Here is a 14311-nt window from a genome sequence, read left to right as displayed (position 1 = left end):
ATAAAATAATGAATGGCGTGGAACAGGTAGATGTGAATCACTTGTTTACTCTTCCCAAAAATACTAGGACTAGGGGGCAGAGAATGTGGTAAACGTGAGGTTTTAAAAAAGGTTTGGATAACTTCCTAAAAGAGAAGTCCATAAGCCATTATTAAGATGTACTTGGGGGAAAAGCTACTGCTTATTTCCAGGTGTCAGGTTCTCAGGTTCAGAGCCCGCGGGGCTGGGCTCTGGAGCAAACGTGAGCCCTTGGGCTGCTGACGAGGAGCGATAGCAGCAGGCAAAACCCACCAACCAACGCTGGGCAAGCACACCGACACCGGCAGAGACTGCAGGCACCGCCCAGCGAGCCGGAACACATGGACTGGAACACTGGACTGGAATTCCCCGGACTGGAGGACACAGGACTGGAACCCCCCCCCCCCCCCCCGGACTGGAACACTGGACTGGAATCCCCCGGACTGGAGGACACAGGACTGGAACACCGGACTGGAGCACATCGGACTGGTCCACACAGCTTCACCTGCACTTAGCTACTAAGCCCCCCCAGGAGTTGAGCTCCTGGGTTCGAGTAGCCGGCAGGACTTACTGGATACCGGGTGACACAGGGACCAGGACTGGAAACAGAAGTGCTCCTAAACCTAAACTGATCTACGTGCTCCCAAGCCCTAAACCAGCAGGAGTGTTCCTAACAGTAAACTGAAAAAAGGACTTCCTAAGCCCTATACTAAACAGGAGCTCCTAAGCCCTGCTCAAGAAAGGGACTTCCTAAGCCCTAAACTAACAGAGCAGGGAACTAAACACAAAGCTAACACAGGTGCTACTAAGCACCAAGCTACAAGCAGAGCTCTACACTAACAAGCTAAACACAAAACTAATAAGCTACCTAAGCACTGCTCTAGCAAGCTAGATACAAAACTAACAAGGTGTTTCCTAAGCACTACTCTGGCAAGCAACCAGAAGAGCTCCTAGCACTAAAAGGGAAGACAGGGGAGCCACAAGGAAAAAGCAGAGAAGCTAACACATAAGCCAAAAGTGCTTCTAAAGCACCAAACACCAACAGCAAAGACTGCAATGCTCCCAATAGCATAAACACCAGAAGTACTTCTAACAGCAAACTCTGCAGTGTTCCTAACAACACCAAACCCTGAAGTACTTCTATCAGCAACAGAGCTTCCAAAGCCCTACACACAGCAATGCTTCCAAAACCAAGAGGGAAAAGCAGGGGAACCATAAGGGAAAAGCAGGAAAGCTAAACACACAGTCACCAGTGCACACTGCACTAACACTAACCTGGCCCTTAGCAAAAGCAAGCAGGGAAACTAGACACAAAGTCAGAAGTGCACACTGCACCACCCTACCTAAAGCAAACACCACCGTTGCAAAGGCTCTGAAGGAAACAACACCACTTCCTTATCAAGGCCCTCCCTGATGATGTCACACTCCCTAGACCTAGGCAAAAGCACACTGACCGAGAGAGGCCCAACCCACACCAATGCAACACCGTGAAGCACTTGAAGCCAGTACACCCAAAGAGAGGTAGAGCTAACTCAGTCCACCCACACAGCTGTAGTAAAGTGAAACAATTAACCCCATGCTGCTGGAAGCTGCCAGCACAGAGAGACAGAGCCAGCTCAGAAAGGACAGACAAAAGAAACAGAAGCCAGCTAAGAAGCTGACCCCCAGGAAAGAGGTAAGTTTGAGAGGGGTTCTGACCCCAATCATAACACTAGGATAAGCAGCATAAAATTTAGTGTACTGTTTTGGGATCTTGCCAGGTACTTGTAACCTGGATTGGCCACTGTTGGAAACAGGATGCTGGACTTGATGGACATTCGGTCTGTCCCAGCATGGCAATGCTTATTTTCTTTTGTTCTAAGAACATGACTTCTTATTATTTGTTACATTTGTATCCCACATTTTCACACCTTTTGCAGGCTCAATGTGGCTTACATATAACCGTTAACGGCGCTAGCCGATTACAGTCTCAACAAATACATGGTATAAATGAATACAAAGTGATATTGTGGTTGAATGAGCCACATGTACGGTAGGTACAGTTGGGGGGAACTTAGAGAGGGAAAGGGGGAAGAAGAGTCACGTAATGTGTCACGATTGTGGCCGTGACCCCTCTCAGACTCACCTTATTTCCGCCGGTCAGGTTCTGAGCTGGCTTCTGTCTGTTCTTCCTGAGTTAGTTCTGTCTCTGTGTGCTGGCTGCTTCCAGCATGGCTCTGATTACTCCACTATACTGCACCTGTGTGTGTTAAGCCTCTCTGTGCTTCAGTATGCTTTCTGCCTGTGTCTTGGTTTGTGTTCCTCTTGCCCTCTGGTGGCCAGAACCGGTGGCTGCCATAGACTTTTCAGACTTTCTTTCTGGTCCGCTCCGGTCCAGATATTCCAGCCCTCCAGACTTGGTTTGAAGTTTGGCAGCTAGCCTCACCCGTAGCTGCCTCATGATTCCTGCAGTGAGTTTCAGCTGCTGATGGGTTTATTACCACCTGGAACCTTCTGAGTTTGCCTTTGCATCGTCTAAGGTCCCCGATTTGTTGGTGCTTTGTTGCACTTCTGCCTAGTCTAGTTTCTTGTATTGTTCCTTGTATATGTGTAGTGTAGTTTAGCTTAGGTTTATTTGCTTATTTCCCTAGTCTTGTTTCTGGTCTGTATTCCTTGTCTAGTTTCTGTTTGTCTGTGTCTCTTGCTTAGTGGCTGCTCTGCAGCTTTCAGTCCTGTCTCTTGTCTGTCAGTATTTGTACCCTGTTTCAGTGGCTGTGTGGCAGCTTTCAGTTCCTGTTCTTTAGCTTGTCCATTTCCAGCTTTGTGTAGTATTGTCTGTCTGTGAGTCCTAGCCCAGTTTCCTGCCTTGCTGCCCATGTATATTCCTTTCCCCTCTGACCCTCAGTCCCTGTTCAGCCTAGTTAGTATCCAGTGCCTGCCCTGTCCGGTAAGTCCTGCCGGCTGCCTGCACCCAGAGGCTCAACTCCTGGGGAAGGGCGGTCAAGCGCAGGTGAAGTCTAGCTGTTTCTGTCAGAGTTCTGCCTTGTCTCTGGTGTGGGGTGGTTTTGCCTGCCACTGCTGCTCCACGGCAGTGGCCCAAGGGCTCATTAACCTAGTTTCTGCTTTGAAAGCGTGACATAATGTCCGTTACAGTCTTTGATTACATTGTGTCACAGATGACCAGGTATTTTTATGTTGGGTCAGTGGGGTATGCTCTTCTGAACAGGTCTGGCTTTGATCAATAGTTGAAATCTGATAGTAACTGAATTTGATGTTATATAAATGATATTATATTGTATTCTTTTATTTTATGTAAACCGCATTGGACCCTATTGTGGGGATATAGCGGAATATAAGAGATGCATTGGCAGGAAGTTCCATAACACGGAAGCTACACAGCAGAAGGTTGAATTACATATTAATTCTATATTATTCCTCTTATTTACTGCATTATTTACAAAGCAGTCCTTCCACTTCATGTATTAAAAATTGGATCTAACGAAGAACTTTTTAAGATAGAGTAGCAATCCATCATTTGAAATTTGGACACAGAATTTTAAAATTTAATTCGAACTGAGATAAAAGTAATTTATTTTATTTAGATTTTGCTCACACCTTTTTCAGTAGCAGCTCAAGGCAATTTACATTCAGGTACCATAGGTATTTCCCTGTCCCTGGAAGGCTCACAATCACTGTTAACCGTTGTTGTCTATACAGGAGTGTAGTGAAATGAGCTCATTACTTTGCATTGTAAACTAATTCAATAGTAGTATTTTGAAGGAAATATTTAAGGTGGATACTGAGAAACCAATAAACAAAGCATTGCAGTAGTTGAGGTAATAACCAAAGCATGGACAACAGCAAGCAGACCCTTCTAATCATGGAAAAGCTTAAATCTTCAAATGTTTTGCAAAGCAATAAACAACTTCCTTGTCACTTGCAATAAAAGTTTGAAAGTCTGTTGTTGAAAATTACTTCTAGGCAGTCACCAAGGTTCTGATAAGAACTATGGTAGGTGAGATTGAGCTGTCAGACAGAAATCTGGAGAACCAAGTATCTTCAGGCTTGATTGGGTTAACCCTTAGTTTATGATTGGTAATCCAGTGTATAACCACATTGAGACAGTCACTGAATTTGGAGAGGAAGGACGTATTAATCTGCTTAAAAAAATCAAGTAAGTGAATGTCATCAACATATGCTAATACTAAAGCTTTGGATCAAGGCTTCAAGAGGAGTCAAGCAAACAATGAAAAGCAGAGGAGTAGGTATGGACACCTGAGGAAATCCTTAGGTCAGAGCAGCAGGGCTCAAAAGGGAATTGTGCCCATAGATGCTGAAATAATGGTCTTCGAGAAATGAGTGTAACCAGCTCAGTTCTCATTCTCTTGACCAAGGTCCACAAACCAATGATATTAATTTCCTAGTAATACTGCCTCACAGTCAGATTACTTTCCACATTAACTTGGGTACAGGCCTGGGCCAGATAAAATACAGAATGCCATATGATTTTAAGCTGGGCTTTTGGATATTAGTCTTTTCAACAGTCCTTAAGTTCACTCTTCACTTTTTCCAGTTCTCACAAAAGATACTCAGCACACCCAATGATTGTCTTTTATGCAAAACATTACTAAATTCTGCAACGTCAGCAAATCCAAACTTTGATCTACTTTATGTACAGTCAGCATTTGGTTTAAGAGGTTTTTGTTTTAATCCAGCAAGACTATCAGATCTAGACTTATTTACGTTTAGAATTTGTTTTTGAAATCTAGAATTATATACAAATATACACCTCCTCCAGTAAATTACCCATCTCTTTGGGCTTTATAATACAAGGCTGCACCTGATGCCTCTGATCACAATCTGTTTCTCTTAGGACCAAACCTTACCGTCTGTCCTCCTTCCAGTTATGTACCTCTCAAAGCTATACCCTGGCCTTGAGCAGGCTTCCCCTGCTCTAGCTCCTGCTCCCAGGCTGGGTTCACCTTACCCACCTGGAACTCTTCTTGCCCTCACAGTTTCTGCTCTTAGGTCAGGAACGCCTCACTATTTCAGCCTTAGTTTACTCTGGCTTTCTAGGATACCCCCTCTCATCCTAGGGTCCTGGCAGAGGATTACATGAGAATAGCCAATCATAGTAATATTGCAAATTACGGCAGATAAAGACCAGAATTGTCCATCCAGTCTGCCCAACAAGATAAACTCATTTTACATGGTATGTGATACTTTACATGTCCACCCGAGTTTGATTTGTCCTTGCCATTCTCAGGGCACAGTCTGTAGAAGTCTGCCCAGCACTGTTCTTGTACTAAAGGATCTGAAGCTAACGTCGAAACCCCTTAAAATTTACACTCAAGCCCATCCATATCTATTCAGTTACGATCAGGGCGTAGACCATAGAAGTCTGCCCAGCACTGGTTTTGCTTCCCAATTACCGGTGTTGCCACCCAATCTCCGCTAAGATTCCATAGATCCATTCCTTCTAAACAGGATTCCTTTGTGTTTATCCCATGCATGTTTGAATTCCATTACCGTTTTTATGTCCACCACCTCCCGCGGGAGGGCATTCCATGTATCTACCACTCTTTCCGTGAAAAAATACTTCCTGACATTACTCCTGAGTCTGCCCCCCTTTAACCTCAATTCATGTCCTGTAGTTCTACCACCTTCCCGTCTCTGGAAAAGTTTTGTTTGCGGATTAATACCTTTCAAATATTTGAATGTCTGTATCATGTCACCCCTGTTTCTCTTTTCCTCCAAGGTATACGTGTTTAGGTTGGCAAGTCTCTCCTCGTACGGTTTGCAAAGCAAATACCATACCATTCTTGTAGCTTTTCTTTGCACCTCTTCCAGTCTTTTTACATCCTTTGCAAGATGCAGCCTCCAAAACTGAACATAATACTCTAAGTGGGGCCTCACTAATGACTTGTAGAGGGGCAGCAACACCTCCTTTCTTCTGCTCTCTATTTTTTTTATTTTTTCTTACATTTGTACCCCGCACTTTCCCACTAATAGCAGGTTCAATGCGGCTTACATATTATATACAGGTACTTATTTGTACCTGGGGCAATGGAGGATTAAGTGACTTGCCCAGAGTCACAAGGAGCTGCCTGTGCCTGCAGTGGGAATTGAGCCTAGCATCCTTCTGGCCACAGTCGTTGCCCTGTCACAATGTTTCTTCATCTTCATATCCTCTGACACCAACACCCCAAGGTCTCTCTCCTGAGTCGAGCTTACTAATCTCTCTCCTCCTATCCTGTATCTCTCTTTTGGGTTTCTGCACCCCAAGTGCATCACTGTGCACTTCTTGGCATTAAATTTTAACTGAAAACCAAGAATTACATGCAACTGTACTACAATTATACATGCACCCGAAGTGACTGCGACTTTCAGGCATCACCCAGCCTCCAGAGGTTGGAGAAAAAAGGGCTCAGTAATACCACCCAGCCAGCCAGTACTTTTCTAGCTATAAGGCGTGGGCCTGATATACCATCATGTGGCCTAAAAAAAAAAACTCCACAATTTCTTATGCTTGAGGGCTCACCAACAAGTCCAAGTGACAAACTTGTGCATATATGCAAAACACAGAATGCAGATAATAAAAAGTGATCTAATTTCATACAATGTTCATTCCCATCACCAAATTGCCACCACAAAACCCAACAGGGAGTCCCCATTTCGCCAGAGCTGCATCAGGGGTTCTACTCCTGTGTCCAGACTGCTGAGTCTCAAACGGGCATGAACATTGTATGAAATTACATCACTTTTTATTATCTGCATTCTGTGTTCTGCATATATGCACAAGTTTGTCACTTGGACTTGTTGGTAAACACTCAAGCATAAGAAATTGTGGAGTTTTTTTAGGCCATATGATGGTATACCGGGCCCACACCTTATAGCTGGAAAAGTACTGGCTGGCTGGGTGGTATTACTGAGGCCTTTTTTCTCCACCATCTGGAGGCTGGGTGATGCCTGAAAGTCGCAGTCACATCGGGTGCATGTATAATTGTAGTACACTTGCAGCTTTTGAGCTGTAATTCTTGATTTTCGTTTACAATTTTGGATACTTTGGTATACTTTGGATTAAATTTTAACTGCCAGACCTTCAACCATTCTTCTAACTTTTGGAGATCCCTTCTCATTGTTTCTACTCCCTCTAGGTATCCACTCTATTGGCTATCTTCGTGTCATCCACAAAAAGGCAACCTTTCTTTCCATCCCTTCAGCAATATCTCTCACATATTAAATAGAATAGGCCCCAGCACCGACCCCTGAGGAACTTCACTGCTCATCTTGTTTTCCTCCGAGCAGATTCCGTTTACCACCACACTCTGCCACCTGTTGGTCAACTAGTTTCCTATCCAGCTCACCACTTTTGGTCCTAAGTTCAGTCTTTTCAGCTTATTCATGAGTCTTCTGTGGGAGACTGTATCAAAGGCTTTGCTGAAATCCAAGTAGATTACATCTAGTGCACGTCCTTCTTCCAGTTCTTTGGTCACTCAGAGGGGAATAATCGAACGGCGCCGGCGAAATACATGGCTGGCAATGTATTTTGGCGGTGCCGCAAACAGCTGGCCAGACCCGTATTTTCGAAAAAGATGGCCAGCCATCTTTTGTTTCGATAATACGGTTCCGGCCAGCCAAATGCCTTGGATTTGGCCGGGGTTTGAGATGGGCGGCTTCGTTTTTTAGCAATAATGGAAAGTTATGTCGGCCATCTCAAACCCCGGCCAAATCCAAGGCATTTGGCAGTGGGAGGAGCCAGCATTTTTAGTGCACTGGCCCCTCTGACATGGCAGGACACCAACCGGGCTCCCTAGGGGTCACTGCGGTGGACTTCAGAAAAGCTCCCACGTGCATAGCTCCCTTACTTTGGGAGCTGAGCCCCCCAACCCCCCCCCCCCAAAACCCACTACCCACAAATGTACTGCACCCACTAAAACTGCTCCAGGGACCTGCATACAGCCTCTAGGACTTATTGCTGCTGTATAACTTTGGCACACCAGTTGACACCTGAAGACTAATCTCTTTGAAAAAGTTCTTTATTTGAATAAGCACGTTTACTCACAGTTAACTGCAGATCAGAGGTTGTGCCCCACTGGCAAAGAGTCCCCTGGTACTAAGATTAGCAGTAGGTCAGAGCTGGCACAATGGTGTACAATGCCCTCTTTCAGCACCATTCAAGGTAAGAACTACGTTCTCTAACGTGGCTAACACAGGAAAGGGAACTAAAACTGGCTTACAAAAATGGCCACTACCGCATGGACTACAACAGGAAACAAAACAGGGCACACTCTGACCCATTAAGCAGGGGGAAAGCACCAGGGAAGTACCAACTACCAATACCTACACCCACCACAATGCATTGCTGATGTGACTCTGCAGTGCAAATAACAGAAAAGGTGTCACACTCACCCCAGAGCCACATCATAAGCAGGAAAAGGCTGTCGGAGGACAGAACACATTCTGCTGTCATGGAGGTGGGTACGGCATTTGAGGCTGGCATACAGGCTGGAAAAAAAAGTGTTTAAAGTGGGGGGTTTTTTGGTGGGAGGGGGTTAGTGACCACTGGGGGAATACTGGGAGGTCATCTCCGCTTCCTTTCGGTGGTCATGTGGTCAGTTTGGGCACCTTTTTGAGGCTTGGTCGTGAAAATAAAAGGACCAAGTAAACCCGGCGAAATACTGCTTAACGCCATGTTTTTTTTTTTCCATTATCGGCGAAAGCCGGCTATCTGGTAGCCATGCCCATACCTGCCCATGTCCCACCTTTGCTTCGCCGCCGACACGCCCCTTTGAACTTTCGCTGGCAAGGCGACGGGAAAGCGGCGATGCTGTCAAAAAAAACAGCTTTCGATTATACCCATTTCGCCGCTTTTCCCAGATTGCCGGCCATCTCCCGATTTGTGTCGAGAAATGGCCGGCAATTACTTTCGATTATCAGCTAGTCAGTCAAAGAAGTCACTAAGGATTTTCCTTTGGTAAAGGCATGTTGCCTCAGGTCCTGTAACCCATTGGCTTCTAGAAAGTTAACTATCCTTTCTTTCAGCAGCGACTCTATTATTTTTCCTACCACTGACATGAGACTTACCGGTCTGTAGTTTCCCACTACTTCCCTGTCTCACTTTTGTGAAGAAGGCCCACATCCGCTCGTCTCCAATCTCACGGAAACTCTCCCATCTCATACATCATACATCTCACACATAATACTACAGATGCTAGTTTCCAAGAGTCTGCTAAGCAAAACAGAGTGGTAACCAGATTGCAGGCAGTATGCATGTCTAGGATAACTAGGAGTGACTGCTTGCCCTTGTTCAAAGAGACGCAGATCTGACTTACCAGAGATGTCTCAGTGCTGTGGTCCACTCTGAAACCTGACTGCTTTGAGAGTAGCATATTAGCCTTCTCCATAAAGGAGAGTGATTTAAAAAAACTACTTTTTCTGCTATTTTTGAGATGAATGACAGATTGGACACTGAATAATAGTTAGAGGGGAGGAGAGGATCAAGATTGGAATTCTTTATTAGTGGCCAAACATAAGCTATTTTCCATTCATGTGGCACTCTTCACTGAGACAAACTGGAGTTGATCACATCACAGATTAATGGTAAGAAGTTCAGGTCTGGATTTAAAATCCAAGCAGGAGGAATGATTTCTGCTAAGAAAAGGAGTGGTTCATACTGCTGTATCCCTGTATCTTTCCCAGGGAAAGGAGCAGACTTGTGAAGTCCCTACCATGCATTGAAGGTAATGCAGGGTTATCAGGATGGTTATGGTGAGATGAATGATGGAAGCATGCAGAGAAGGTGTAACTTCAGAGGGTAGGGTCGACACTAATAAAAGATGTTCTTAAGAAAAAAAAAAGACGTGAAATTCCTTCGAAAATGGACAAGAAAAATTTGAGGTGCTAGATGCAGGTGAAGAGATTTGTGATGTGATTTGAAATAGGTAGCAAGCGACGCTTCCTATGCTTTGAAAGTATGGTATTGTTTGTATTGTACTGATATTTACAGTATCATATTTCTGTTATATGATTGTTCTACAGTGCTGTTAAATGTGTATATTTCTGATGCTGTTTTATGTTAGTCCTATTACTAGATTTCAATTCACCATTTCCATGTTTACCTCATTGATTGTATTTATATCTCTTCACAAAGGCAATTAATAAATCCCAAGAAATAATGAACTTGAAATCCATCTGCAGTCAAGGAGTGGCACAATGGTTGTGAACCTGGGGAACTGGGTTTGATTCCCGCTGCTGCCTGATGGTTGGCAGTGGGTTGAGATCCTGGGGAACCAGGTTCAATTCCCTCTGCAGCCCCACGTGACCCTGGCCATGTCACTTAACCCTCGGCTGCCCCAGGTACAATAGTAGTACAATGTACTACTTAGATTGTGCGCCCACTAGGGACAGACCCAGTAACTGTAAATAACTGTAAAATAGGTAAATTGACACTCTTAAGGGCTCTATGTGCTACAGATAAATCTGACCCTTAATGAAACAGATTAAGAAATATGGAATTTTCTGGAACCAACACAAGAAAACCTCACCACAATTTGGAATAACCTTCAAATATTTGGATTTAGCTCACGCTCTTACTACTTAGACATGCTGCAGAAATGCCTACTAACCAAGATATTAAAAAAGTCTCATTCAACACGTACTATCCAGAGAATCCCAAAATTGTTTGCAATAATTCAACCACAAACCTTCAGACTATTATTCTTTAGGCTGTGATATGTTTTACTAACACCCTGGTGTTTCTGATAGGAAGTCATATTTAGTAAAACCCAATTGTACTCTGCCATACACAAACACATGCACTTACCTGTAATGACCGATCCATCTGATCCTGGGCCATTTCCCAAACACTGGTAGTCTGTGATACTGAAGGCTCCAGAACTATCATCTATAGAATGAGAGATATCCTGTATGTCTCCTATTTCTTGTAGGAAATCACCAGACATGGGGCTACCAAGGCTGTCATCTTCTAGCGTGGACAGAGGACAAAGCTGGTTGTCTGCATCTACCATCATAATGCATGAAATGTGATGATTTATTGGTCATTAGACTGTAAATGAGAAAGAGATGTATAAATGTACTTGTAAAGCAAAATAAACTTCAGTGGTTTTCATTTTTCTGTTATCATTATTTACAATAATCTTTTGTCTGAAGATCTTAACTGTTGTTAGTTAATAAGAGGGTAATTTTATAACAGGTTGCCTTATGTGAAAGACAAGTAGGCACCAATTTTAAGGTTATTTTTGGGCTCATTTTCGAAACAGAAAAATGTCCAAAAAATGACCTAACAGGCAGTGGACATTTTTCTAGCAGAAAAATGTCCAAAGCATATAATCGAACAAAGGAAAAAAAAGCAGCCAAGACTGCTAGTTGTTTAAAAGAAAACGTTCCCAGAGGGGGCGTTTTGTGGGCAACATGGGCGGTCTTACGTGACGAAAATTTCCAGCCCATAAATGATAGTAAAACGACTTCCTGGGGTGGAAAGAAATACGTCTGGAATTAGACCTGCCTTAAAAGCATCTAGGGTAAGAGCAAACCTGTCTTTAAACCCACTTGCAATTTTGCTGACTTGGGACAGTAGAAAGCTGGAAGTGGCCGTTTGTGAGAAAGAATGAAGAGTTGCTTTGTAACCTTTGTCTGTTTGCCCCAGTCTAAATCTTTTCACCTTTATATTTCCTGACTTGCCTGTTCTGTCTCTCACCACTTCAGGTCCTTGCACTCACCTGCTAGCACCCCCCAGCCACACCCATCCCTTCCTCTGTATCTTGCCCCCTTCCCCCACCAAACCCTCACTGTCTCCAAACCCACACACCTCCCATTCTACCCCCCTATCTCCTTGTCCTCTGTCTATTATTGTTGCTCTGTTTGTTCACTCCCAGCTTGTCACTGTGCTCTGTACTGCTGTTGTGTGTGAGGACTGTTCATTGCTGCAGGAAGAGTGAGTGCCTTGTGCTGCAGCTGTGTTGTGTGTCTGTATTGTTTGTTGCTGCAGAGAGAGTGAGTGCTTTGGGCAGTTGGTGTATGTGTCTCACGACTGTGTGCTGGTGCAGGGGCCGTTGCTAGTTCTCACGAGGTGCAAAAGTGTGCGAGGTGCAATAGTGTGCACAGTGGTGTTTCTGGGGTCAGCGGATTGCACCTGTGCTGGTGGGCCACTTGCACACCAATCATGGATGCACTGAATGCTTTGGTGGATCATGCCTTGCTGGAGGAGAGTTTGGAGGGAAGGCCCTGCAGGAGATATCCCCATCACAGAGGCTTCAGGCCCCACACCCACTTCTTGGACCTCACTGCCTGACTAGGTACCACTGTGACAGGACCTCTCCTCTTCCCCAAGATGCCACTAGAGCCCACAACCATGACCCCACCCATCTGCCATTCTGCTTTCCCCCACAGGTGACAGAGGCTACTCCCAGTGAACCTGGCTCATGAATCCCATAGTTCAATCCCAAAATGAGTTGGAGAAGGAGTACAACAAGAGGCATAAGACCGCCCAAACCATCACTGAATGCACCTTTGGACAGCTCAAAAATAGATTTAGATGTCTCGACCGTTCCAGAGGTGTACTAGGTCCATTTGTATCCCAATGAGTAAAAGCAAGAAAACACACTTTTATAAACAGAGATACTAAAGACATGCAGACATTTATTAGAGGAGAGGAGCTCCTCTACAGCCCTGAAAAAGTAGCCAAAACCTTCATGGTCTGCTGCATGCTCCACAACTTGGCTCTCCGAAGAAGACAGCCCCTGCCATAGGAGGGCCGGCAAACACAGCAGCAGCTGCCGCCAGACACAGAGGATGAGGAGCTCCCCCTTCTGCCTCCTGCCTGCACAGCTGACCAGGCAGCACACCAGCTGACTCTGCCTCCTGCCTGCACAGCAGACCAGGGAGCACGCCAGAAGAGTTCCCCCCTCTGCCTCCTGCCTGCAGAGTTGACCACCAGAGCACACCAGCTCTAGGTCTGTGTCAGACAAAGAGTCATACAGACCAATTTTCAGGCCACGAAAAAGGTGCAAACCATACATATTTCTAGTTTTTATTATAAGCTATTTTGCTCTTCTTGAGCTGGGAGCAGATCTGGAATTGCAAAACAGCATTTTTTCTGGTAACTACTTTCTCAGGCCGTAGAAATTTGTAGTTCGACATTTTGGTTTGTGATAAGTTGCTGGTCAGCAGCCAGGAGCCAGAGACTCCTATGACTAAGGACGTCTGCTGTATCCAGATAAACAATCAGAAGGAGAAGTAAGAAGGTGTGGGTAAAACTACAGCCCTAGCAAGAGGTTGGAGGGGGCTAGTATGATGACTGTGCATACCAAGGACATAGGTCAACCTATATCAAATGAAAACATATGTTTATGTGCATGAGAGGCCCTAACTGCCAATATACGGGAATAAATGATAGCATTTGATGGAACATGTTGGAACATGATACGTCATAACAGGAAACAGAATATTCTGGAAAGATGCATATTTATTAGGTAGGAAGGGTAATTATAATTAAGATAAAGAAGAAAGGAAGAAAAAGGTATTTAAGAGGAAACAGAACTGAGGATGGCGAGCCTCAATGTGCCTACACTAGAAGGTGGACATATTGACAGCTCCCAGGGAAAACTCTGTTTTAATTTGCTACATATTATACTGTATTGGGAGTTTATTTGTTCCTACTTCAATAATTACTGATTGGCTTCTTTGACAATTTGAATAAACATTTATTATGTCTAATACATTATTTAGTAGCCAGAATTCTTCTTGCCTGGAATTCTGCCTGGGGGAGTAAAAATTTACTCCTTCAGAAGGTTACTTCTGTCCCAGAGGCAAGGCAGAATGCAAACAGAAGGTACATGTATCATTTATTTGTGTACAACACCTCTACCAACCCTCCCAAGTCCTCTCCTGTGGGGCTCCACCTGTCCTCATTTTCAGCATTGTATCCTGCTGCCGGCTGAAAATCAGGCCACCTGATTGGCTGGGTGTCTGCCTGGGCACTGGGCATAGCATATAGCATGGTTGATGGAGCTGGCCTTTTGCTTGACCTACTAGCCTGGGTGTTGAGGGTCCCATCCTCAACTGTTTAACAGGTGGTTGCAGCTCAGCAGCTGAGGCGGCACTGTCGGAGGGTGGTGGTGTATGCCTAGTGGCCTCACTGGTGGCAGGTGAATGGTCAGGTGCCTGCTGTGTGCCCTCTGCAAATGTCGACGTTGTTGTGTAGGCCCAGAGATCCTGCCAGAGGCCCAGAAGCTGCTGCCACATATTCTTGGCTATCTGCCAGCTCCCCTCCTGCATATCCCGCAACAGCTGG

General features: G+C 44.8%; 1 protein-coding gene across 8 annotated transcripts in view; it reads right to left on the bottom strand.

Annotated features, from left to right (window-relative positions):
* Positions 1–14311, bottom strand: part of PPARA (peroxisome proliferator activated receptor alpha) — a 652237-nt gene that overhangs the window by 327726 nt on the left and 310200 nt on the right. For all 8 annotated transcript variants that reach the window (XM_030213762.1, XM_030213761.1, XM_030213757.1 and 5 more), the window contains one exon: positions 10823–11065. In XM_030213762.1, the coding sequence (XP_030069622.1) occupies positions 10823–11030 (208 nt within the window). In that variant the 5' untranslated portion in view covers positions 11031–11065. The remainder of the gene's footprint in view (positions 1–10822; positions 11066–14311) is intronic.

This window comes from Microcaecilia unicolor, chromosome 9 (genome assembly GCF_901765095.1).
Source record: "Microcaecilia unicolor chromosome 9, aMicUni1.1, whole genome shotgun sequence".
NCBI classification, from domain to species: Eukaryota; Metazoa; Chordata; class Amphibia; order Gymnophiona; family Siphonopidae; genus Microcaecilia; species Microcaecilia unicolor.
This window is presented reverse-complemented; position numbering and strand designations above follow the sequence as displayed.